Source organism: Lutjanus erythropterus, chromosome 22 (assembly GCF_056507025.1).
Source record: "Lutjanus erythropterus isolate fLutEry1 chromosome 22, fLutEry1.hap2, whole genome shotgun sequence".
Lineage (NCBI taxonomy): Eukaryota > Metazoa > Chordata > Actinopteri > Lutjaniformes > Lutjanidae > Lutjanus > Lutjanus erythropterus.
The window spans coordinates 5,669,410-5,695,599 of NC_139338.1; the positions used below are offsets into that span (position 1 = coordinate 5,669,410).

The window sequence follows — 26,190 nt, forward strand, 5'->3', positions numbered from 1 at the left end:
AAACACATACAAAATGTCTAAATATCTAAAAAGAGACACAAAACAACCACAAAGGGACAGAAAACAATTACAAAGTGACACAAAACAACTAGAGAGATGTAAAAGAATTACAGTGGGACGCAAAAGTACAACAAACAGACACGCAACAACTACAAATATACAAAGATGTACCACAAAGTGACAAGAAAGACTGCAGAGGGACAAAAAATGACTACAGGAACACTAAATAATTACAAAGGGACACAAAAATATCACAAAGAAACACAAAACTACCACAAAAAGATAGAAGACAACTATAAATGGACAGAAATCTACCACAAAGTGACACAAAACAACTACAGAGAGACACAAATCGACTATGAAGGGTGGGCGTGTTCCTATAAGGGAGGGGTCAGGGACCTTTTTATGTCTGCTCCCAGGGGTCCACTGTCTCATAATGTGTCCATGACTGAAGGCAACTCAGTATTTGTATCAGGTCTAGTCTTCTCTTTGTTGGATTGTGTTACACTGTGAAGTGAGATCTTAACTTTATCTTCACTCCTGTGTCTGCTGCGTTGTGCAGTTACTCCCTGATGACCGACACCAGGTTGTATCTCTTCACGCTCTGACCCTGACCTTTGACCTCCCTGAACTCAGAGCAGCACAGATGACAGCTTCCCTTGTGTGGATACAGGCGGTGGCATCGTCATAGTAACTATCAGAGTGACTTCTACATGCCATATCGCCCTCTTTGTCAAAAATCAGAATTGCATGCTTCATGCAGTGTGTTAAACCACACCTGACAGCATGACAAAATATTGTGTCATGAATTTAAGTGCATCTCAGTGTGAGATCGTATCTGCTTGATTCATTTAGCAATGAAATGCTGTCCAGGGTCGTCCCCCTCAACTGCCCCCACCCTCCTCAACCAACTGTAGGGTGTCATTAAACCCCAAATAACGATCCAATCTGGACGCGCAGATAGTCTCACCCTCTAACACTGCTGTCATTACGGGTCATCTGACTCTCATCTTTCAAACACCTGTAAGAGCCACCGGGACAATGCAGCATTTACTGTAGCCTTGTTGTCATGACGACCTGGCCGGTTACATAAGTGCCGGGCGCCCGTTCCCACAAACGGCTGCCTGCGGAGGCCTTTGTGCGGTGACACGAGACACCGCGCACACACTGTCACTGTTTGTACATTCCTCCAGCTGGATGTGCTCCTCTGCTCGTATGTCACGGGGGAAACAGAGGTGTGAGGGCGGCGAAACAATGCAGCCGCTTTAACGAGCCGTTTAATCTGGTGTCGGGGTTACAAATCACACTCGTCTTTAAGTGACTGATGAGAATTGCTCGCTAGCTGGGTGGTACAGATTGTGCAAGTCAACATTTTCCTGATTCTTTTGAATGAATGAGTCTTATTTGAAGATTCTGTTACTGAAAATTGCTCCGACATGTCACTGATTTTCTAAAGCTGGACTTTATTAATATGATATGGTTCATTAACTCACATTTTAACCAGTGACTTTTGTACGCAACAACTACAAAAAGACACAAAACAACTACAAAGAGTTATTAAAACACCTGCAAAAAATCAGGAAACAACTACAAAGAGATTAAAAACAACTGCAAAGTCTAAACAAAACAACTGCAGATGTAAGCATGCAACCCCTGTTGGTTTTGTTCATTGACAGTTCCAGTCAAGGGTGTAGAATTGGACAGGGACGGTAAGGACATGTCGCTACCAGTGTCCAAGGACATTAAATAATATTTCTATCAGATATGTCTCAACCATAACATGTCTACTCTGTAGCCCTTCTACATCAAAGCTAAGTAAGAAATATGGTTTTAAAATATGAATTTTGATTAATATCGACTTTAAAAAATATTTTTTAAAAATTAAGGTTAGCAGCTTTAAACAATAAAATGGCTGCTCACTACGACTATGCTGTGAAATGAAAAAATGTAACATCTTTGTCAACTCTGTAACTTAACTCTTGACATCTATATTTAATTTAAAAAATGAATCACTAGGAGGTCGGCCCATCACAAGATTTAATAGCCAAAAGTTTGAGCTTGGAGAATATGTTTTCCAGCATAACTGAAGAGTAAAAATCAAAAACCCTTAAAATACAGTTTTGTCCCAATCAAAAAGTAAAAAAACGAAAATCTCAACTTTAAATAGTCATTTCCACTTACATATGTGGGAATGGGAGTGTTGAGTTAATGTACAGGTGTGTCACATTAGTGTCATGTGTCCATCCATACCTGCAGGACAGGTACCATCAGTTGCATTCAGTGTCACGTAGCTTTAGCTCAGAGGACATTAAATGAGCTATTGTTGGAGTTGAGGCGTGTACAGTACACTCATGAATACTAATGTGTGTAAACACATAGTCATTCACTGGGGCTTTTAACTCTGTTGTGGTTCTGTCTTCTTCCCTGCAGGATGGCAGCGAGGACGAGTCTGTGAGTACCCAAACATGGCGTAGAATAAAGTAAGTCCACATCATTACACACTGGATGTGTAAAAGAACACCATGCGTCAGTGTGTGGCTGACAACACCCCTTCTGAATCCCTCCTAATACAGCCGTCGCTGTCGTGTGCTGTCAGCCGTGTTTGTTGTGATGATGTCTCCTCTGTTTGAGTCCTTCTCTGCTGCTCGAGGCGAATTTTCACGTACCAGCCGTCCATGTCGCTGCGCTGCCATGACAACCACATTCACGTTTAAGAGAGGCTTCCTCTAAATAAGAAGCGCTGTCATGTTTCTCGTTGTGTGACAGAGCAGCTCATCAACTGACAGGCTGACACATGGACATACTGCAGGGAGGACGTCAGTGGAACAGAGTATGACTGAACTAACTTGACTAGCAGTGATGTGTTTGTGTGTTTGAAGCATGGCTCGGTGGCTGTTCATGGTGTCCTTGTTGCTGTGGTTGCAATACTGTAATTATTGTGTTGTGCTTTGACAAAGAATGGGCCTTATTCTTTATATCTGGTTATTATATTAGTAGTAGAAGTAATAACAGCATTAGTAATAATTTTAGTAATGTGAATGTTGTGTTTCAGTTTTTTTAAGAATTAAAATTCATTTGTGACCTCAGAAATAGTAGTTTGCTGGGCAGATGATGTGTTCAGGGGCACCAGGGCCAAAATTATCTGTGGGTCCTGCATTTTTCCTACCTCACTTTACCTTTCTTTTTCCTAATTGCCTAATTTTACTAGGGCTGTATATGGCTCAGAATTTTGCCATTCAAATCAGATTTAACTGTTCAGTACACATACATCACATACACACACTATCTGCCCCAGACTACATAATATTTTTGTTGATTTTGTTTCACAGGGAGAAAACAGTATTGGATAAAACTACAAAGACAGATTTTTTTTTTACCAAATAAACTTATTAACAGCAGCACCCTAATTAATGTATTCTTTAAGGATTTATGTATGTGAAATAAATGTAATTTTAAGAATTGTTTTCGACCTAAAGATAAGACAGAATTTTATTAATCCTAAAGGAAATTCTTGTGCCAGATTGCTCCAAAATTACAGTAATATGATAACAACAAAAGTGAAATATAGATATGAAATGTAAAGTAGAGTAAACTGAATTATATTGAAAAGTACCATTGGCGGTGACATTGAGAGGTAGTAAAAATGTTACGTTGTTAAGCAGAAGGCAGAAGATAACATCATCTCAGAGTCTTGCAGGGCAAGGCCTCCGTTTCTCCGTGCAGCTGCCTCCGTCTGATTACTACTACGTCTGTGGCGTCTGCAGCCGTCCGTGCACACGTCTGTGTGGGAGTGTAATCCAGGCTTCACTCAAGGAATATGACCATATGGGGATTTTTAGATGCAAGTGCTTGATGGATGTGTCACTAGGCGATGTCATGACAGATGATTTACAGATGCTCTTCTTCCGCTTCTGCACCTGGCTGGGTGAGTGCTGTCACTCGTGGGCTGTCTGCTCCAGGATTTCAAACTGGACCAACATGGCGACTCATTTGGAAACTTTCTCTTTTATTACAAATAACTTAACTTGACTTGGTATTTATGACATTCAAATTAGATCTGGCTGTTCAACACACATATTAGACTATTTGTTCCTTTTTTCTCTTTCATGCAGTCTATCAAGCAACTCTTTATTTAACCACCACATTTTTGAACAGGGTTCAATGGGATGTTCAGGGTGCCAGTTACATTCACGTAAACAAGGCAAGTTTGCCCTCAGAGCTAATATGCGCTAACAAGGCTAACGACAGATGTGCAACAACATTTTTTGCCAGTTCTACCTTTGATATCAAGCAAAGCCAGAGACATCGTATGAAGTTCTAGTGAGCTGTAAATTCACCACTTCTAAGCAGAAAGCAGAAGCTTACATAACCACTGCGCCTCAGTGGGCAAGGCCTCATTTTTTAAATTTCTAAACTGGTGGCCTTTCACTTGTGGACTGTCTGCTCCAGGATCTAGAGCAACCTGGTGGCTCATTTGGAAAATGTTCCAGTTATGACCAATAAAAGACTCAGAAAGCCTGACTTGGTTTTCATGACTTGAGACTTGCAACAGATATTGAATGAGATTATGTTTTGTTTTTGAAACTTGAAACACCTGGCAACCTACCGGGATGCCCAAGGTAGCTCCCATGGAGGGGGCAAGTCCAAAAATAATATTTAAATACATTATTTGGATTTAAGGATTACATTGCTGGTGATGTAGTAACAGGAGAACAGCAGTATGCGAGGTCTGCAGCTCAAAAAACATCCAACTTTATCCAACGCTACAAAAAAGAAAAGCTGTATGAATGTGTCTATTTAGCTAACTTATCAGCTGGTCAAATATTTGCTAGAAAGCTAAGATTAATTATATTAGGCTTGGCTTCAAGTCAGTTGTGTCATTTATTTAAAAGAAGTTTCGTTAATGAACAATCAGGGGACTGGACAGGTTACTAGCTAACAAAGCCGTGGGTACAGGTTAGTCTTTAGGGTTAGTTAGTATTGTACCTCTTTCTCTGCTGTTTTAAGCGCAGCAGTTTTCTCTAATGCTAAAAATAAAAACTACAGAATTTCATATGACATACTTGTGACTTGCTTCACCTGAGCCATGACTTGACTTGTTGCAGGGACTCAACTTTCTTGATTCCCACAAAAGTAACCTGGGACTTGCTTGAAACTTGGAGGTTAAGACTTGATAATGTCAGAAGTAAGCGAGTTGTGCCAGATGCCCCTGATTTGCATAAAAGAGCCTAGACCTCAACTTTATGTAAATTAGAAGCCAACATCACAGATCCTGTGGACACGAAGCATCAGACTCACCCTGCGTCCAAAAGTGTTTGTCTACTTTATATCAGTTTTGTATCGAGAATTGTGAGGCTTTGTGCTGTCAAATGAAAAGGTAAACGTCTCAAACCCTTATTAGCGTGTGACTTCCTGCCGCCATCGGTTCACCTCACCGCTGCAGCTGTGATCCACCACCCAAAAAAACATCTTCCCCCAGAAGCTGGTTTCACATGGTGGTTTAGATCTGTGTTCCCGTTGTCTAGCACCATTTGAAATCAGTGTTCTTGGGGACAGGAGGACAGCTCCGGCAGTGAGTGAGCCTCAGGAGGACAAGCACGGGACATCCCTTCCTCCTTCTCCTCCTCCTCCTCCTCCTCCCCATCTTTCCCCACTAAAAGATAACTGATTTCCTCTGGTGCTTAGAGCCCGCTGCAGCCTTCTAGCACCATTTGAAATCGGTTATAAAACTGTGGGTCAATGCGTTTGTGACTCTTCAGCAACACAAAGGACGAGCAGAAGAAAGTGGCAACTGGAAATTTGTTTCTTGGCCAAAGCGTGAGCAGATCGATCATCAGTTTGAAGGACACTTCTTGATTTTGTTTTTTAAATTCTTCCATTCATAACACATTGATCTCAGCTCTAATAAATCTATCTTGTATCTTTTGTAAAGATTTGAGTGACGATGTGTATCATTTACACAGCCAGTAACCAGTTGATCTTGCTGCAGTTCCTACTGATGACCACTAGAGGCTGACAGAAGTCACTTAAAACCACTTCAAGGTTATTGAGACTCCGAAGGACTTTTAAAAATCAGTATAATAATGCAGATGACACAATTGTCATGTGTGTTGAATTCCTGTAATTCTACAGACATGCAACATTTTGTTATTTTGTGATTGTGGTTTTTCATTGTTTGTCAGAGGACTAAACACAACCTGTGCGTTCGCACAATCAGTAAACTCGTGGGTCGTCAACAGCTGGTCTGCAACCCCAAGGGGGTCCTCCGAGTTACTGCAGGGGGTCCACCTAATTATTTGCCATGTCTCAATTTGCGTACTTCTGTACTTACTCTTCCTATTTTGGGTGACTTTTTACGGCAGAACGAAGTGCGCTGAGAGTACCTGGATGTTGTACTCAAAATAGCCAAAAAGCTGACTGTGAAACGCTGGACACTTCTCACCCTCAACAGGCGCCAACTTGTGTATATAGTGGAAAGGGCGGAGCTACCAAATTTGTGAATCGAGGAAGCAGCCGCAGTGACAACACTGGCTACTGTGAACACTGAATTATACATGTAGAAGTCATGCATGTATTTTTATCAGGAAGTACCACTATACTGCCACCAGTATGATTGTTTGGTTGAGTTTGTAAAGATCCGGTACTGCAAATTATGTATAAATCAAACATACTGGTGCATTTTCTTCCAATCCACAGACCACCTTGTGGACACTAGTCTAAAAACAGAAGAGTTATTCTCTTAGACTTCTAACAAACAGTAAACCTTCATTCTTCTTTCAAAGGTTTCATAGATTCACTAAGAGCAGTGCAGTCATTAAGTTAATGCACTGCAGCAAACAGACGTTTAGCTAAATTAATATTAATGTGGTTTTGTTCTGGCCGTTGAAATTGTTATAAATGTTCATTGTTTTGTTTTAAGATGTATTTTACTTGTTTGATACAATGACAATGTTGCAATTTTGTTGTTTAATGTATAAAATGTAAGTGCATTGTTGATGATGGAAATACATGATGATAATAGGTTTGACATGTGTAGGTATCAACAGATCTTTAGCTTTTGCAACTGTGAACATTTAAATATATAATTTAACCAAACAAGTTGTGTTTAGTCTTTCTTGCACTTTGCACTATTCTATAGTCTCCACTTCCCAGAGTCAACTAAGTTGTAGTCACTTGTCAGCACTCTCTGGTGGACGAACTATGTACTGAACCTAGTTCATCGTTTCTGTACTGCAACTTCATATCAGCTGATGTACACACAGATACTGCTATATCTGCAGTGACTGATTTATCAGGTCATTTGTGTTTGACAAATCTTGATTTGCATTTTTATGACCTGTTATAGGCTGCCATCATTGAAGTGTGAGAAAACCATGTTGAAAGCTTAAGACTAAACCACAGGTCTTGTATTTAAAGTGAGACAGGGGCTCAGTGGAAAGTGGAGCTCAGTGGAGCTCAGTAGAACTTTAATATGTAACTTTTTTGGTCACATGGGGGCAGCAGAAACAAGATGTGAGCACAATGTGTGTAAATTTACATCTTTTAAGTTCATATGAGGAACATTTTAGCAAAGAGAGATTTACACATCCAGCAGTTTCAAAGCAACATGAGCATTCATGTCTCTGTCCACCTGGTGAATTTAAGTCCATTATTTACTTTCTTTTTAGTCTTCGTCAAGTCCTGAGAGAGAAAGAAATGCTTCTATTCTACCTCTTTATATTTCTACATTTTTATTCATTTTTGTATTCTATTCCTTTTATTTCTTTTAGTATTTCCATGTTTTTATTTAGTTTTTTATTCCATATTTCGCTGTATATTTACATGTTCTTATTTACTTATTCTTCCATTTCTCTTTATATTTCCACGTTTTTATTTACCTATTCATTCCATTCCATTTATTTCTTTTTGTATGCCCATATTTTTATTTACGTATTTATTCTTTATTTTATTTATTTCTGGCTATATTTCCACATTTTTACTTACTTTTGTATTATCTTTTATTTGTTTCTCTTTGTATTTCCATGTTTTTATTTAGCTATTTAGTTTTCTATTTATTTGTCTTTATATTTCCCCTTTTTAATTTAAATTTGTTTTTTTCTATACATTTCTCTTGGTATTATGTTTTTATTTATCTATTTATTCTTCTATTTATTTATCCTTATATTTACACGTTTTTATTCATTTATTGATTCGTTTTGTTTAGTTTATTTCTCTTCATGTTCCTCTTCTTTTCTAAGGATGTTTTATTTATTTATTTATTTATTTATTTTTTTTTTTAATGAAACTCTTCAGAGTCTTGGCACCTTGTGAATAAAACTAGAAAATAGTTGATTAAGACAACCCATAGGCACACAGGATTGATAGATAATAGACAGTGCGTTTCATATTGTGTGTCACTATTCATTATTCAGTGAATATTTAAATAAACTGCGTTATGATCAGTCAAAACCGTTGCGTTATCAGACCGGGCTGATGTTTAACTACGCTGGCTCCGCCCATTTAGCGTAATATCTTAGCAACGAGCACCTCTGTTCTCCTCTCATTGGTCGATTATTGGACTTCCGCCATATTCAAAAACAGTCACGAGCCTCTTCTATTGTAGTAAAGATTTATTGTTATTATTCTGTTTAACCCTTTCAGTAAAACGTAGTTTAAACACCACGGGTCTGACACATTTCAAATGGGTGAAACGGCTGAAGTTCAAGCCCCTGTTTCCACCGCAGAGAAACCGAAGAGACAACCGAGCTTCAGAAACCTGAAGAGGAAGTTTTCAGCTGATGAAGAAGAGTGTCCTCTTCAGAGAAGCACCAGTCTGAGACGGTGAGTCCATCACTCGGACTCTTAACAACACTCACTGAAACTGTAGTAATAACATTTAAAAACCTCTAATAAATCTGCCAGTACCAGCCATTAGACCGGGACAACGTTTATAGTCGAGCTAACGGTGGCTAGCATGCGTTAGCCTGACACATTGCTGCTATAAACTTAACTTAGCAGCGTATTTTCTCTGAACGACGGCTAACTTGAAAATAGACCCTTTTCACGGCAGCCATATTGGTATGGAATAACAGGTACCAAAGATACCGATTAAGGTCCTGTTCCATTTAGTGTAGCAGAGCCTCTCCAGTGAGCCAACATGCACAATAGCAGCACCCTGACTCTGTTTGACCTGAATGCAACTGAACTTTAATTAGCATAGTGACACCTTTGTTTACACTACTGTTCCATGACAGAATGGCTTGTATACTGTATACATATACTTCAAATACCTGTAATGAGTTCTATATTGTTTTGAAGTGCGTGCAGATGCAGTTGCGTCAAAACACCACAAGATGGCGGTCAAGGACCACTGTGGGCCCCATCTCTTAAAGCGTAGCGAGGCCTGCCACTTCTTGCAGCCTAATTAATGATGCACTGAAATGCTAAATTATTTGGTGTTCTTGGTTTTACTCTGCAAAATAGACCTTTTTTCAGCAGCCGTACTGTCATAACAATACAAGGAAGTACAGGTGTTACTGCTGTGTAGTAGAGGCTTTCTAGTCAGCCAGTGTACAACAACATCACCATGACTTGAACAGAAAGGAACCCTAATTAGTATCATTGCTAACACCTGTGTTTACTCTACCATTTCATGTCAATATGGCTGCTGTGAAAAAAGCCTGTTATACATACTGTTTTTTTGTGTTGTCACACTTGATTGTGTAATAATAATTTATAATGCAAAACAGTTTCAGATACTCAAAGTCTCACATGCTGACTTATGTGTCGGGAAGGATTTCGAGAATTTGTACTAATCTGGTAATCAGGGCAAAATGTTCAAAAGTGTCGGCTCACTTTATTGACTTTAATGAAAATTCAGCTAAATGCAATAATTCAGTAAACAATTAACATTAATTCTGCAAAAAGCTGAATTATGGTGAGTAGTATCAACAAGAGTATTGATAAGTATCTATTGATAAGCAGTATCAGTGTCAAAATCTTAATACGTATAACTACATATGTGCATGAAAATAGTATAATAGTATAGTACTATATATGTTACTGTTCCTGTACTCTGCAAGAAAACACTATCTGAGGGTGTTTTGGACAAAAAAGACTAACTTTGAAATGTATCTATTCAATGCGACTCCACTTTCATAGTAGTATTTTGTCAACTTTTGGTTGTATTTTTGCACTGAACTGCAGATTTTATCCCCATCTCTTACACCAGCAGGGTTGCGCTAGGAAGTAGGGATGCATGACATTGGATTTTTGCTGATATCTGATTTGCCGATATTTTCAAGTTCATTTTGTCTGATTGCTGATTTTTTCTTTTTTTTATTTTCATCCTAACACTGTGTCCTAACTGCATGCGAGCATCCAACCATTGTGTCGTATAATGTGACATCACCAGCTCTCTGTCCACACTGAATCTGTTTAAATGTGGAGTTCTGTGACAGAGGTGTAGTGCTATTTGTGTGCCAGAGCACATATATGACATGTGCATTCATCGTTTCAGGCCATGTAACCACTGTTCCTACAGTGGCACGTTCACATGCACTTGTCAGGTCATACAATCACATGTCAGACTGATTTTATCAGTTGTTTTATCATGTGGAGAATATTACACAGCTGTCACAACATGAGTGCTTTCTGTCTCTGTCTCGGTTTCCATGCTGTGACTGCCAGTCTGCATAACACTCATCAAAAAAACTGGAAAAGACCCCTCACTCTGTCTGATCTGGGCCCTACACTTAGGCCCTACTGATAATTGAATTTTCAAGCACTTAAATTAATATTATTATGCAAACTTTGAATCTTTCTGATTTCCCCACTAGGAGTAAAAAGTGGTGGAGGGTTATTTCGGTGTGCTCCAGCAGCACACTTGTGCTCCTGTCATGTAATCAAACCACATCCAGGCTGAGAAATTAGAATCAGCCACCAGCCAAACGCTGGTAAAATATGAAAGTTGCCGGTAGTTTTCTGAAACAAAATGTTGATGATAATGAATGGTAAATGTGAAGATTTATCTGTCAGTAGCTGGTAGATGTCCACTGCTGGAAATGACACACAATATAACCAACAGCAAACGAAAAAGCAAATGATGTCTCTGAGGACGGGCAGTCAAATATGTATTGTTGAAGGAATTTGAATGTGCGCTGCTCCTCACCAGACCAATGCTGAGCAACTGTTGAGTATTGTATAAAGACAAACTTGAAAAAATGTGAACCTGTTCTGTGTCAGTCCCAATATTAGCTGCAAAATTAATTCTTCACAATACAGAAAACTGATATCTGCCTATAAGCTAAGTCCATCTCTATTTATAGGGTGAACTTGAAATTCCCAAGGCAGCACTCATAATAGTAAACCTAGTGTCTGAGCGATATTTTCCAACTCTACCACCTCTGTGTATAACTGAGATATACACACACTGTTATTCTGGATCCAGGCAACACAACCACTTACTGTCCCTCCAGGTAATGTCTTTATTGTCCATAGATGTCGCCAGTACTCTAATAGTGTCCCAAGGCTCACTTACAGCAACACAATTTAACTGTTAAATTGTCAGACTGGTGGATAATATACAATAAATGTAGCAATCACTATGTTTTGGTACAATAAACCCCTGCAAGCGTTTATTATTGGACTCTTTTGAAAGGCTTTCCATGTTGCGTGCCAAAGTGCCCCAGCCCCGCTCAGTGCCCGACCAGCTCTGCAGACAAACATGGAAAAACATCACCCAATATTTGACCTTCATAACAAGGTTTATGGAAAAAAACATAAGTGAGAGAAAACGAGGCTTGATTTCCCAAGTGAGACTGGCATTAAATACGAGACTGGCAGGCAGTGGAATTTTTTCTTCCGAGTGGCCTTGTTGCCAAGCACGTGCAGAATTCGACCAACAGAAACAAACAAGGTTGGTTCAAAGCCTGTGAACCCAGCGTTCAAGGTTCACTGTCCATGTAAAGCGTTGTGGTTAAGACATCACATTGAATGGGCGGAGTTGAATCAGTGTTTTTAAGTTGCAACTCATAAAAATGGGAATGTTCAATAAACTTAATTTGATATAACACTTCATATATAACAGTAACATGTACCCTGTGAGACGTGTGTATCAGCAGCTCTTTACCTGCCAGCTTCATGACAATGCTGTGAGCGTTTACTGTGTGTGTCTTCTCTGGTATCAGTAGTAAAGATACTGAAGGACATGTGGGCGCAGGTGCGGCCAGTGCTGAAATAGTTGAGTTTCTGAATTAACCAGCTTCAGCAAACAAGGGCAGGGCTAACCGGGATGCTGATGCACTGACTCATGAGCCACACTTGAGAGCAGGTAGAGGAAGAGAAAAGACCTTTGTCCCCTGGCTGGAGGCAGTGATGAATGTGTAGTGCGATCAGTCACGTCATTTTCATGACAAAGTTACACACGCAGCGGCTATCACCTTTCAAAACAGCTCCTCATATGTATGGGAAACATGACATCGGATACGTCTACATCCAATGAGTCATTTTCTTTAGACATAGATATTTATCATATGATCATTTGCTGAATTGCACACAATAGGTAATAAATCCACCAGATATTCTTGGCCATTATTAAGTGCTCTGATTCTTTTGAACAGTTTATGTATCAGATGTTTAGTTGTTGCTCTTACCAAGAGTAAGCAGGGATTTGGTTTCTCTCTCTCAAGGCATACAAAACAGTTGACGTACACACTTTGGCTGTTCAAAGGATTAAACCTGCAGGCTCATGCAATGATTTCACCAGCAACTAGGCCAATGTTGGACCTTCAGTCTTTAACAGTCTTTGACATTACTCACAAGGAAAATAGTTAGAGGCTGTGAGAATTAGGTGATATCTGCCATAGAGATGTCTGCTTTCTCTCCATTATAATGGAACTAAGTGGCAACCGGCTTGTTTCTTTTTAAAAAATTATGACACGTTTTTGGGGTGGGGGTGAACTGTCCCTTTAAAGTTCCTGTTCAATTCAGGTCAAACACAGTCAAGGGGCTGCCAATGTGCATCTTTGCTCACTGGAAAAGCTTTGCTACACTAAATGTATCAGGACCTTTGTAAAATTGGTAACACCTGTGTTTACTCTGCTATGTCATATCAATGTGGCTGCTGCAACAGGATTTTTGCATGGACACTGATGGACAGGAGACCTCACATAGAGGGGCAAAATATGGTAAAGAAGACATACTGCCATCATTTTGACTGAAATTGCGATATGCAATACTATTAATGTAAATGATCATTTTTGCATTTACAGCACTGCAGTCCTGCTGTTTTCTTGCACATTCTTCCTTTTTCAAAAAATTGTGATTTAGTTCCGGTTCTGTGGTTTGGATATTGTACTTGGCCATATTGCAGTTTTGATAATATTGTAATTTATTGTGCAGCCCTACATAGAGCCCAGCACACCTAACACACTGTAACACAAACTTGTGAGCCCCTTTGACATTTGTAAAAAGGGACAACATAAGAGCTCCACAAACGTGAACAAAAACATGAAGGCAGATGTCAATTAACGTTTTCCAAAAATGGTTCCTGTCATTTTAGGTAGTTCATATCAAGCTGATGTATTTGTTTTTCTTATCAGTTTGGTTTTAATTAGTTAATGATGCTATAAAATGTCATGATTAACAGTTGAACCCTGCTTGCCACTGAGTCAGTTAACTTTTTACAATGTCGACAAACAGCCTTATCTTTGTCCATGACTTTGCCATCCACGGTGTAGAACCCAAAATACTTCCACACGCTGCCTCTCAGATGTTTTGATGTCGTGATTGTCCACTCAGGATGGCTTTGCTCACTATTGTCCTCCATTTTTGTAGCAAAACAACACATAAACATTAGCTTTGTGTAGTGATAAGTCAGTAGGGCATGCAATAGGTCAACATGATGGTGAATTCTTAGAGCGCCCTCTGCTGGAGGCAAACTACATCAAATTGTCTGATGCACCTACAGAGACTGAAGCCGACGTTTCGAACAGGTAATTACAGCTTGAACATGAACTTTTCACCTCATGTCTGAACGAATGTCTGAAACTCAAATAAAAACTGACAGCCCCATAAGTCACCTGAGCAGTTTAGGGTTTTGGTGCCTTTGGTGCCTCCGGTTCCCAAGCCATGCCCTTATGGACTGAACTACTGGCACTTTAGGCAAGGACAATTCAAAACCAGTGTCTTTTTCTAAAAATCCAGATTATTCAAGATAATCCACAGACCCTGTTGTAGCCACTTTCTGTAAAAGCTACTTTGTTTTAGTAGAAAGAAAATTGTTCTGTTAGATGCTAAAGTAGTTGCTTATTTTCCATAGGTTTTGAATAAATTTAGAATTTTTCAAATGTATTTCTTGTGTTTGAGCACCACAAGTTCCATTTAGTCTCATTATGTTGGAGAGAAGGCAGACTCCTCTACTGTCTTTTTCCAGAACTCTGCAGCTCTCACCAAAAAAATCTAGAGGGATAAATAACACTACAGGGAAAATATTGAACTGTCCCTTTAAGCAATCAAGTATGTTCAGATATATTACTTTTCTAATGTGAACATGAACAACATGGTTTTACTACTTACCTCACAATACTTGAGAATGTCACCATGCTAAATTTCCAGAGTGGTACCATCCAGTCTCACAGTAGTATAGTAAACTGCTGTGCATTGTTTCGGTACCTGATAAGAATTCACGTTCAGGTTTTTCTGGATCGTATTCTATTGTCTTACCAGTACCTAAAGCAAGATGCCTACTAACACAGCCCCTGGTTTTGTTTTTTGTTTTTGTTTTGTTTTTTTACCACAGTGTTGTTTTCAGTCTCAACACCTGTAATTTTTCCTTACTTGTCAGTTAAAATAGACACAAAGTGCAACAGGAGCCAACTGCTCTCAGTGTGTGTTTTCAACAAGGCTGAAGGAGGAGTTTAAGCCTTTGTATGTGTTTCTAAGAATCCAGCTGGTGATGGACTTGTGGTGATGAGCTTACCTCCTCTAACCTCTTTTATTACAAACATCCTTGTCTTCTTCAGCACCACTCTACACCAGTTGTTTGGATTATGAAGTGAGATGTGAAGTTATGTTTAATTGCTGCAGCCTCTCATCTCCTGTGTGATTCTCAGCTTGTTTTTCCGCAGCAGTGTGAGAAATAGTCCACACCTTGGCTAAAAGCCTGATGATGTAACAGTCGTCTGACAGTGCCCACGGGCCAGCCTAGCTCCTGGGGCCGATGCTTGTCATTTTTCAGAACATGCCATGAACCAGTATAACTGTCTGCCTCTCTGGAGAGTGCGCTCATTCCACAGAAGTCCCGGTCTTACTGTAAACCAGGACTCAGCCCTGCTTCTCTGTAAACTTCTTAGCATACTGCGTGGGTGCCAGTGTCATCATGTGTCATTATGATTCAATAACAGTTTTAGCTACATGATGCCTTTATACTGAGTGACTCAGCTGTGATTGGAGAGGATTTATGAAATTTGTTAAAAGGACATTTCAGTATTTGTAAACAAGGACCTTATTTTTACATATTTTTGGGTCTGCCTCAGCCAGCAGCAGCATGGCTGCAGGGAAATCCTCGGAGGCAATTGCGCCCATCAAAATACGTCATCTGAAAGTACTTGTTTTTGTCAGTGACAGATGGGACTGTTGTGGTTGTGGTGACTGAATTTCCCCCTGTGGTTATTTTACCTTGCGAGGCAGCTGGATTCACGAGATCTCACGAGAATCCATCCTACCAGGCTTCAAGTTATCCGTTTGTGTCCGCACCAAAAGTGGTGCAGCCAATCAGCATCCTAGGAGGGACCACTGGAAGCTGCCTGTAGCCAGTGTAGGCAGACTTATTCTAAATGTCTGACAACATTATGGAAAGGATCCCTAGACTGTTGACAAAAACAGTAGTTTTACCTCACAGAACACGGGAGTTGCTGGTCTTCCACTGTCCCGATCAGTTAGTTAGTGTTATTTAGAGATTTTAGTGTTTTAACATGCTAACCCTAATGTGTTGTTTTTGAACTTGGGCATGTGTGAAATACTGGTAATTATTACTCATTTACATTTCATAAACCACAACATAAATGTATGCTTTTTCATTCCTAGTCTTATACTCTTACTGTTATATTATCACTTAACTCAATTGGATGAGAATGCACAGAGAAAGCAGAACATTCAATACATGATGAAGCATTATTCCACTTTTTTTTTGCAACAATTAATTTATTTACATAAGTGGCAACTTTCATTATTGTTTATATAAAGTGTTATTTCACAATTTTATGTGCTGTTCTGAGTGCATGTCCAACTGCCCCTATTAAGAAAATTCAGAAAAAAGTAAATAATCAGGTATCACAGTTGTCAGTGATTACTTCCTGTAGATTGATTAATTTAGTTAATTAAATGTTGCACTAAACTGTACATGTACGGCCTTGCTCATGGAAACCTGGACTGGGTGTGTGGAAAACACAAAGTGAACATCTTTACTGATCACAATGATTTAGTAACTGTGTACTTCAGAAGAACAAACACACCCTGCTGTACAGCTTTGCAACAGAGATACATGTCATAACCGTAAAAAGAAACCACAGTGAAGTTAACACATTCTTTCTAATCACAGCTCTGTCCACTCCTATTTTAGTCAGTCATTTGAGGCTTGTATCTATGGCAACTGGGGGTGAGCAACAGCAGATATAAAATCTGCAAATGACCACTACGTAGGTGCATCAAAACCACGAGGCCATGACAGTCTTAATCTTTGGAGTTCTGACATAAATTGTACGTCACTCCCAGATTGAGAAATTAACTGGGTTGAAGTTCCAGAAGATGTTCAAAATCAGTGGATACCTCCTGATGTAGTCAGAAAAACTGCTATAGTGTATTGACTATAGTGAAGTGTAAGACAAGAGATACAAAAGGAGATAATTTTGATCTTTCTGTTCAGCATTTCAATCTACAATTGGAACAGCTGATCACCATTTTACACAGAGGAACATTAGGGCAAGGCATACAGGGAAAATTTAGAGGATTAAGTGTTTTTTTTAATTTAATTTAATTTTTTTTTATGCGTTGAGGATAAAGTTGAAATGTCTGATAAGTTGGTAATGAAGTTGAAATGCTGTGGATAAAGTTGAAATGTGAAACAAGCTGATAATAAAATTGAAATCCATAAGTCCATAATGAAGTTAAAATGTCAAGAATGAAGTTATGATTAGCAGAATGAAGTTGAAATGTTGATAACAGAGTCAGTATTAAGTTAAAATGTTGAGAATGAGATTGAGATGATGAGAATGAAGTCAAGAATGAGGGTGAAATTTCAAGAACGAAGTTGAAATGTCCACAACAGAGCTGTAAATGAAGTCAAAACATTGAGAATGAATTAGAAATTTTGATAGTGAAATCGAAACGATAATGAAGTCGAAGTGACGCAAATAAATTTGAAATGTCAAGAATGAAGTGGAAATGTTGATAGCGATGTCAATAATGACGTCAAAATGTCTAATAAAGTCGAAATGATGAGAATGAAGTAAAAATTTCAAGAATGAAGTTGAAAAGTCAACCTTAAGGCTGCAACATTTTGACTTTATTCTCATTTTTTTCTCCTATGCCTGGACCTGCTACTCTCCTGTATCATTAGAAGTTTAAATGTTGACATTATGAGTAGCCAAATCTGAGGGTTGAGGACACTTGAACAGGACAAACTGCCCTGTACCAGAGTGTCAAGTTAATTCTTTGACAGTTAAGTCTGAGCAACACCTGCAGTGACCTCTGACCCCTGGCTCGCCTCCAGGACACCCAGGGAGCTCCTCGTTTTTCCTTCTCTCTTTAGCTATTGTTGTTATTCCACAACACATGCTGTTTATCCAAAACACCTTACAGTAGCATCAGTGCATACATTTCCAGCGTGGGTGGTCTGACAGGAACTCCAGTCCAAACCTAACTCAGTTAATTAGTCTGTGTTGGTGCTCAGTTCAGCCCACTGAGCTCCACAGGACCCGTCTGCTCCCATTTACTCCCCTCTGCTCGTTGGTTTTCAGTCTGTGGTCTCTTCAGCCAAAGGTGTGTGATATCACTTTGGTTAATAGGTTACATGACTGTTAAACACTTCTGGTTTGTGGTCATTCATGAGCATTATTACTTAATCCTCAGCTTACTCACTCAGCTTCCCAAAGATCACTTGTTAAACACTAGGAGTGGTCTGTGGGTGCTGTTTTTTCTCTCTGTCTTCAGCCATGGTGGATATTCACTGTTTGGGCCACACAAACTGCTGCTGCTTCTACTAAACCATAAAACAGCTCACTTCCTGGGCAACATTTGGTTTTTCTCAATACCTGCTGGGTAATGAGGTTTGTGTTCAGTGCTGCCAAATTAGTCTTTTTTTTTGTTACAGTCATCAATTGACTGTCAGATTCAAAGTGTTGGTGCGATTGTTTCTTATAGCAGAAAATTGTCTGTTTGGACCATTATACATCACAGCTTTTACATGTTTTTTATTCCAGACACAAGCTGGAGCAGCAGCTAACGTTTCTTTTCATCTGCAACTAATCTGTCAGTTCTCGTCTCGACTAATCAGTTAGTTGAATGTCAATCAGTGTTTCCCAAATTCCAAGATGACCTCCTCAAGTGTCCTGTAGAAGACTAAAGAAACCGGAAAATATTCACATCTAAGAAGCTGAAATCAGAGAATTTTTACTTTGTTTTTCCTTAAGAAGTTACACAAACTGATTAATCGATTGTCAAATTAGTTGGCAAATAATTTAATAATTGATTCATAAGTGATTAATCATTGCAGCTCTAATTTGGAACAAAGATACTGTATCTCAAAGGCTGTTGCAAAACCTTATCTCCATTAAGTAGAACTGCATTGTTACATAATAATGATAGCCTTAATTTATATAGAAAAAAACAGGATTACAAAATGTTGTGTAGACATGAGAGCAACTCAGAATACCTACTGAAAATGTAAAGCCTAATATTAAACCGCTTAAAATGTAGCATACAGCTAAACACACACAGTATCGAGACTAACAATTTATATTTTAGGTGATCATACACTAATGGAAACATGCTGATGAATATTATATTCCGTTGCCATGTTCTGCCAGTAAATACCAGCAAAACTTTACACACTGAGCCTTCAAATTATTAATGTTTTTATAAAAGTCAAATCATTTTTAAAAATGGCCAAAAGATGTCCATCACAACTTCCAGTCCAAGATGACTTCTTTAAACGTCTTTTTTTTGTGCGACAAAGTTGAAATTATAAAGATATTCAGTTTACAATGATGTTTAAATCCAGTAAATCCTTTCATTTGAGAAGATGGAGAGTGTTTGCCATGTTTTCAGTGTTTTTAATGATCACAACAGTCAAAATAGGCAATTAGTTTGTCAGTTGATTAATTGATCAGACTTAATCATTTCATTGGTGACAGAGAGCAGGAAACCTGACGCATATTGACATATAAATGTCACAAATAATTACTTAACAATAATTCTCATTATATTTAAAGCTACAGTGACTGAGTATGAAACAATTATTAAAACAATCATTTATTACTGATGCCTCTACGTGACCTACATAACTTAACGAGACCATCTGCGAGACGATTGTCCATTTCTGTACAGTTCTTACTGCGTGCCACCAGGCTGGATTCTCCTTGAAATCAACTAAACAAGTCTGTGTTTAGATTTTTCCTGCCAAAGCTCCAGTGTGTAATGCGGTAACCAGTTTAAAAGAAACTGGACAAAAAAAAAACACTACCGCTTTTGTCCACAGGGCCCTCCAAAATACAGTATGAAAGCTTCTTGTATTAGCTTTAATCATAATGCCTTTTTGGCAATTTCAATCAATACCTTGGCTTGTCTAAACAATAGTGTACATGATCAGTTCAATGTTGCTGATGTATAAATATTGCATTACAAAAAAATAGTGTAAATTCTTGCATTGACTCAACTAAGACTAGAACAAGCGATTTTCACTGTCAGTTTATCTGACAAGTATTGTCTACATTTAATGTGTCTATTAAATGTTATTAATAAATTAGCAAAAAAAAAAATCACTATTTCCCACAACCCAGTTTTATGACAGACAGTCAAAGACCAACGTTTATTAAGTTTATATGATATAGAACAGAGAAAAGCAGTGAGTCCTCACATTCAGGAAGGTAAAACCAAAGAATGCTTGACATTTGTGCTTGAAACATATCTGTTGATTGACTAATAAATGAATTAGCTAACCACTTCAGCACAAGCCCCAGCCCACTGATGTGGGGTGTCAGAGCTGCAGCTGCCTGCAGTGCTGACTGTAGAAGGACAGTTGGCTGTGTCATTGGATAAATCCCAACTGGAGCAACAGTAGTAGAGCGGCAGTATGACAGGAATGACTCAGCCTTACGAGCAGCACTTGCCGGACACACACGCTCTGAACAAGTGTTTCTGGGCAGCTCAGCATTCTCCGGATGCTGATGCCTTTTTAGACGTCATCTAACGCCCCCCCCCCCCCCGGACATACATCTTCAATGTTATCAACTCTCTGACACCATTTATGATCATGTTTTAAGTTCCAGATTAAAGCTGAGCAATGTAGGAGGTTTTGATTCATCGTGCTGTTATTTTTGCTGAGTGTGATGCACTATTGTTGCATGATAGTTCCTTTAAACACACTCCACATTGTTTAAATATTTCATCTTTTGTTTGCATTTTCACAAGAGTCAAGTGAGGTGTCTATTAGAAATGCACTTTTTCTTTTTAACACTAGTTGTTGTAACGATAATCTGTTTCAACATGGGTTTGTATTTGGTCAGTTAAATCATTGATATTGCAAAGACATGATGTCATTTCAAATCGCTGAGAGGATTTCAATATAAAACTTGGTCAAATAATTTCAGAGTGTCTATTAGTACTTTTTTGAACATTTTCAACACAATTTAACCATACCATGATAATACTGTGATTATTTTGGTCATTATTATCATGATATGAAACTTTTATACCATTTCATTTTATACCAACTTTTATACTAGTAGTGGTGTAAATCCCAACCAATACGTTGGTATTACTGTGGCTGTGATAACATGCAGATAGAAGGCTATGCAATTATTCAACTCCGGTGCAACATACTGCAACAGAAAGATGTAAAAGGTAATATTCTGACCAAAGCACGGCAAGTTCTCTTGTTGTTGGCTGCAAGAACCAACACAAAACTCTTTATGGACTCCCACCATCTGAGGAAGAGTATATCCAGTGGATTAGCTTTATTTTTGATGGAAATGCCCCCACAACAACTGGAAAAGTCTTTTGTGTGCTTTAAGTTAGCCATTTTACTTGGGACTACTTTCTTAATGAGAGCTAGTACAAAGCAAGCTACACATCAGAACTGAAGCTTGAGGATCAATCAGTACAAGGGCTGAGGGATTTTGGATAAATATCTAATTTTGACTGCTATTGTAATTGTGATATGATTTATGATATAAGTAGGAAAGATAATGAATGAACAAATATTCTTATTTCCACTGAAAAACATATTAAAATGATTATGGTGTGATTTTTATGTGAATCTCTACCAAATAAAGGTGTTTTCTGAAAGCTGTAGAATAGGATATCTCTGCAGCACAACAATATTTAATATTTAATGTTGCTTGACTGTTTATTTTGCAGGTTAGCTTGCTGTACTTGAGGTTGGGGGTTGCAGGGCTGTGGCTATTAGCATCTGTTGTTTTTTCACAGGCTGAGGTGATGTTGGACTAATGTTGTAATATTGAGGGACAGCCAAGAAAAACTGTGTGAATGTTAAACCTCATTTGAAGACAATTGAATAACCAGAGTGACACAATGGATGTGGGACATGATGTAGCTTTTTGTGGAACTTCATACTGCAATGCAAGCTCAGTAAATGTACTGATAGACATGTCCAGTGGTACACTGACTGTTGTACTTAGATTTATAACCTTCCCTTATATCTTGGTTTTCTGTAGAGATGCCTAATTCAGCCCTTGTCTAACCATTGAGAATGAATCACATTAAGTTGACCAATTAACCTTCATTATGGAGCAGGCTCCCAAAACACATATAGACCTATACCTCATTTTCATTCCTATTTGGAACCGATAAACATATCTGTCTTTTAATATATTTTTTTTTCTTTCATAATATATGTTTTAGATAGAGTTTAGGTTGTATAGACAAATTGGGTGACCACTAGTGGTGTCTGCTGATTGTGTCCTGAAGGGAACCCAAGATTTGGGAAAGTGTCATGAGATTTTCTCATGATTCTCATGGTGGCTTGTTTACTTGCAGTACTTCCCTGGATTTATCTATATGTTTCCTGATATTGGCCCCAAAAATCTGATACTTTTTGGGCTCTATATTAGTGTAAACATTCTGCCCATCAGTGGTGTCCATTTTTATAAAGATTGAAGCTTTTTGTTTTTATTAACAAAACATCATACAGATAAATTTTATACAACAGGAGACAGTCCCCTCTTTGTGCAGTCTGTCAGTACATAGCTCTCCGTTTACTTGGTTTCATAAGTTGTCCAGTGACTTAGCCTTGTACGGCACTTCTCATTGAAAGTACTTTATAAGTGTGAAATAGTGCTTCAATAAAAATCCAATTTATTGTTGGTACAAGACAGATCTCAGGAGCTCCTTTGATGTTTTCCTTCGTGTTGTGTAACCATTCATTCGCTGAGCCTGATGTGTTGTGTAATTGTCCTCCGTGTGGCCTTATCCAGCCTAATACTTTCATGATCACTCAGGTTGAAGATTAGTTGTTTGACATGAGAAGGATTTACAGTATGCATGGCTGCTTTTGGGGGGGGAGTGTTCTGACCGGACAATCCCACCGTGGAGTCCCAAAAAAGGCAAAGCTGTCCCCTGCTAGAAAATCCCAACAAAAAGAGACATTTGGGCCACGTCCAGGTCTTTGCGAGGGAGGAAGGTGTGGGATAAAGAACTCCTCCTTCAAATCTCACAGGGGTCTTAGGTCTAAGGACAGCTTAGCTGTTTCTGAAGCCCCTTTGAGGAAGTGGACAGGGGGTCATGTTTCCCATCCCTCTCTGACTGGGAGGATCCTTATCTGTCAGCCCTGGTCTGAGTTGGAGGACATCACTGCAGCTGCACCATGCTCAGGCTGTGGTAGGTAACGCTGGGAGGTGCATGTTTTCTCAGGAACCACTGCTCCCTGAATCACAGTTCCCATCTTATCACCGTAATGAATGCTTTGAACTGAGGTCAGCAGCTTTACTCACTCTCTGGCTGGTGCTTCAGGTCACCGTGGACTCTTCTTAAATGTCTGACTCATGCTTATTCACAGTGGTGGATTTTGAGGGATTACCTTTTTGTAATGACATTCAGGAAAAAGTCGCACACTCATTATTACTCCACAGTGAACAGGCCTTGTAGATGCTGTTTTTGTAGCTCAGGATGTGTTGTAGTTCAACTGTAATTATAACTCTGCCCTCTGGTTGTTGTTCAGGTCACTGCGAAGAGGAGGCTCCTTCACCTTCCTCACTCCAGGAACACAATGGGACTTCAGTCTGGTGAGTACAGGCCTCATATTCTCAAGTTTGGACCTCACATTAGGCCACATGGAGGACACGGACATAGACTGGGTTGCACCAACAAAGATTATTTTAAACTAACATAAATTCGAATCAGAGGTTTGCAAAACTTGGTTTAAAATGAGTAAATCCAGATTTAAAATTAAGCATAGCCCTGCTTTACAAAAATTAATCTCTGGTTAGTGAATCCAAATGTATTGATGTAACCCGACTAGAGTTTCATTAGTGTGAACATGCATGTTTACCCAAATTAAAATAAATAATTTCAGCATGAAAAGTATATGAGGGTGCAAAACGTTAACTTTTTTCTCTGTACACCTTAACGAAATGTTACATTTTATACCAGCTAGCTAAAAACTTAAAAATTACATTGTTTGCTAGCTAGCTAAACAGTTAAAATATTGTGTTTTTGCTAGTTGGCTAAAACCTTAATAAAAGATTACACTGTTTGCTAGCTAGCTAAAAAGTTCACAAAACATTATGTTGTTTGCTAGTTGGCTACAGAGTTATTTCGCCTAGTTAGCCTATTCATGATGGCTCAGCAGTGAAGCTCTAATTTCTCCTCTGAAAAAAAAAATGTTGACCAACTTAATCAAGCAATATGGCTAAATAATCAAAAATTGGAAAATGGACAACAACACAGTAAGAACAAAAGAGACTGTTGGGCAGCAGCTGGCAGACTATTTATAATTTCCTGTGTGCTTGAGAATTTATTTTAAGATCTTTTTACTGGTTTATAGAAAGAAAGAAAAGAAAGGAGAGAATCATCATAAGTTTGTCCATTAACTTTATTTTAGGAAATTCATTATTTTCTTCAATCCATCGTAAAAAGGCAGCCATTTTAAAGTTTCAACAGAATTATGTTTAATCTAGGTTCAGAGTAAAAACTAAACTGAGGTTCATTTCAAACTAGTTTTAAATTTAGTTTTTTAGTGCTACATAATTTAGTTAAACCATGATCTAATTGTTGGTGCAGTCCAGCCTTACAGTTTAGCTAGAGTTTATATCTAATGAAAATAACCTACAGCAGAGTGGAGCGAGGTGGTCCACAGCCAAAACACAAAACTCCAAGCAGCAAGAACATTAGATACCTGCTTTATTTACTTTACATCCAGTAGACAGTACTTACAATGATGTATACATTTACCATCTGCACATTTCTCTAAGCTGGCTCCTGGCTGACTTCTCTCCTGTCGTGCAAACTGGGAGCAGCGCTTCCCGTCATATCGATGTGTTTTGGCTTTAAATCACACCTCAGAGTTTTCAACAAAGTCTCGGAAACGGTAGCACTGTTCATTGTCACAGCGATGAAAGGCTGCTCCTTGTTGGCCCACAGCCACTGTAACCCAGATAAACCATCCAGACTGGAGCACAAAAGTCTCATTTACTTTTACTAATTCACATTTTGAGCATATTCTGAAATGAGCATTATCCTAAATACAAAAACAACCTGTAAGACACTTGAGCATGATTATTTTTGAAGATATTGGCAATATTTTTCTTTTGTTGCACCCTTGGCTCTGTTTAATTTTTCTTTAGGTCAAAAATGTAGAACTTTTATATATCTTTTGATGTTTTTAACAATCAATCTACACGTGTGCAAGAATACATCATGCACGCTTCAAAGGCCTGAAAACCTATTTCCTCAGTTAACTTGGAGCAGTTTTTGGTTATTTTACACCAGTGATTCTTCTCAGTGGTCTGAAGTGGAGGGGGCTGGAAAAAGGTGATGCCACCTATTTCCTTTCAAATGTTTGGCAACATTTGAGTGAAGATGGGATCACAGTTGTGGGGTTGTTTGCACATGTTGCCAGCACTGTCACCAACATGTGATCAAACTACACCCACACAGCCCCAGTGAAGCAGAATGAATGATTTTTTTTTTACTGTAAATTTCTCGATAAATAAAACTGACAGATATTGTTGCTTATTTAGTCATGGATATGTGAGGAATAGAGATTGTCCCATTTGAATTCTGACTCAGATCCTGATTTAATACTTTAATAGTGGATATGTGCCAATACTGAGTCCAGTCAGATACTGTTTATCTAATGGAGTGCTACAGTGAGAATGTATTAGTTTGCCTTTTTACAATTTTACAACATAAAATACATTCAACATGATCCTTCTTGGAATTTTAAAGCTTTCGTGTTTCTTTAAAAAGGCAGCTGCTAACAAGCGGCTGAATGAGACTTCAGTGGCTGTCAAGGACATTAAAGACATCTACTTGCTAGTCTGCCTTTACAGTCTGATTGTATTTCTACTCTCGCTCCTGCAAACTATTCTAACTCAAATGTTCCAACTTGTGGATTCATCAGTCTGTAGTGTGCAAAATCACATTACAAGCTTAGTGGCGGTGACGCTGACGCCATGCAAGCTTGGTGTAAGTTAATTTATAGCCTGACGTTAGCTTGTTTTAAAATTTATAGAAGTGGTGTTCATTTGTCAGGTTTATCTTGCTAAGCAAAACATGTAAATATTGTAAACTATTGGGTTCATAGTCAAAACTATAAAGTTGATTATCTTAAATCCAGGGATTACAAAGTGAGAGGTGAGTCTTCTGAGGGGGGTCCATACAGTGAATGGAAGAGAAAAAATATTACCTTAGTTATCAAAAGCAGACCACATAGAATAACCTAAATGTGTGTGATTTGTTTAAAGAGATAGTCCA

The 26,190-nt window shown here is 38.6% G+C and overlaps 2 protein-coding genes across 12 annotated transcripts in view; both read left to right on the forward strand.

Annotated features, from left to right (window-relative positions):
* Positions 1-3,285, forward strand: part of LOC146306522 (uncharacterized) — a 36,839-nt gene extending 33,554 nt beyond the window's left edge. For 8 of the 10 annotated variants that reach the window (XR_014768979.1, XR_014768981.1, XR_014768978.1 and 5 more), the window contains one exon: positions 2,431-3,285. Coding sequence is in view for 2 of the 10 variants with exons in the window: in XM_084711002.1 (XP_084567128.1) it covers positions 2,431-2,480; positions 2,574-2,730 (207 nt within the window). In the remaining 8 variants the exon portion in view is untranslated. The remainder of the gene's footprint in view (positions 1-2,430) is intronic. The other 2 variants (XM_084711002.1, XM_084711001.1) reach the window with 1 other exon arrangement.
* Positions 3,286-8,638: 5,353 nt separating this feature from the next.
* The window catches only part of net1 (neuroepithelial cell transforming 1), a 43,967-nt gene continuing 26,415 nt past the window's right edge, over positions 8,639-26,190 (forward strand). The window contains exons 1-2 of one of the 2 annotated variants that reach the window (XM_084710805.1): positions 8,639-8,820; positions 23,435-23,498. In XM_084710805.1, coding sequence (XP_084566931.1) covers positions 8,681-8,820; positions 23,435-23,498 — 204 coding nt within the window. In that variant the 5' untranslated portion in view covers positions 8,639-8,680. Of the gene's footprint in view, positions 8,821-23,034; positions 23,095-23,434; positions 23,499-26,190 lie in introns of those variants that run through there. The other variant, XM_084710807.1, reaches the window with a different exon arrangement.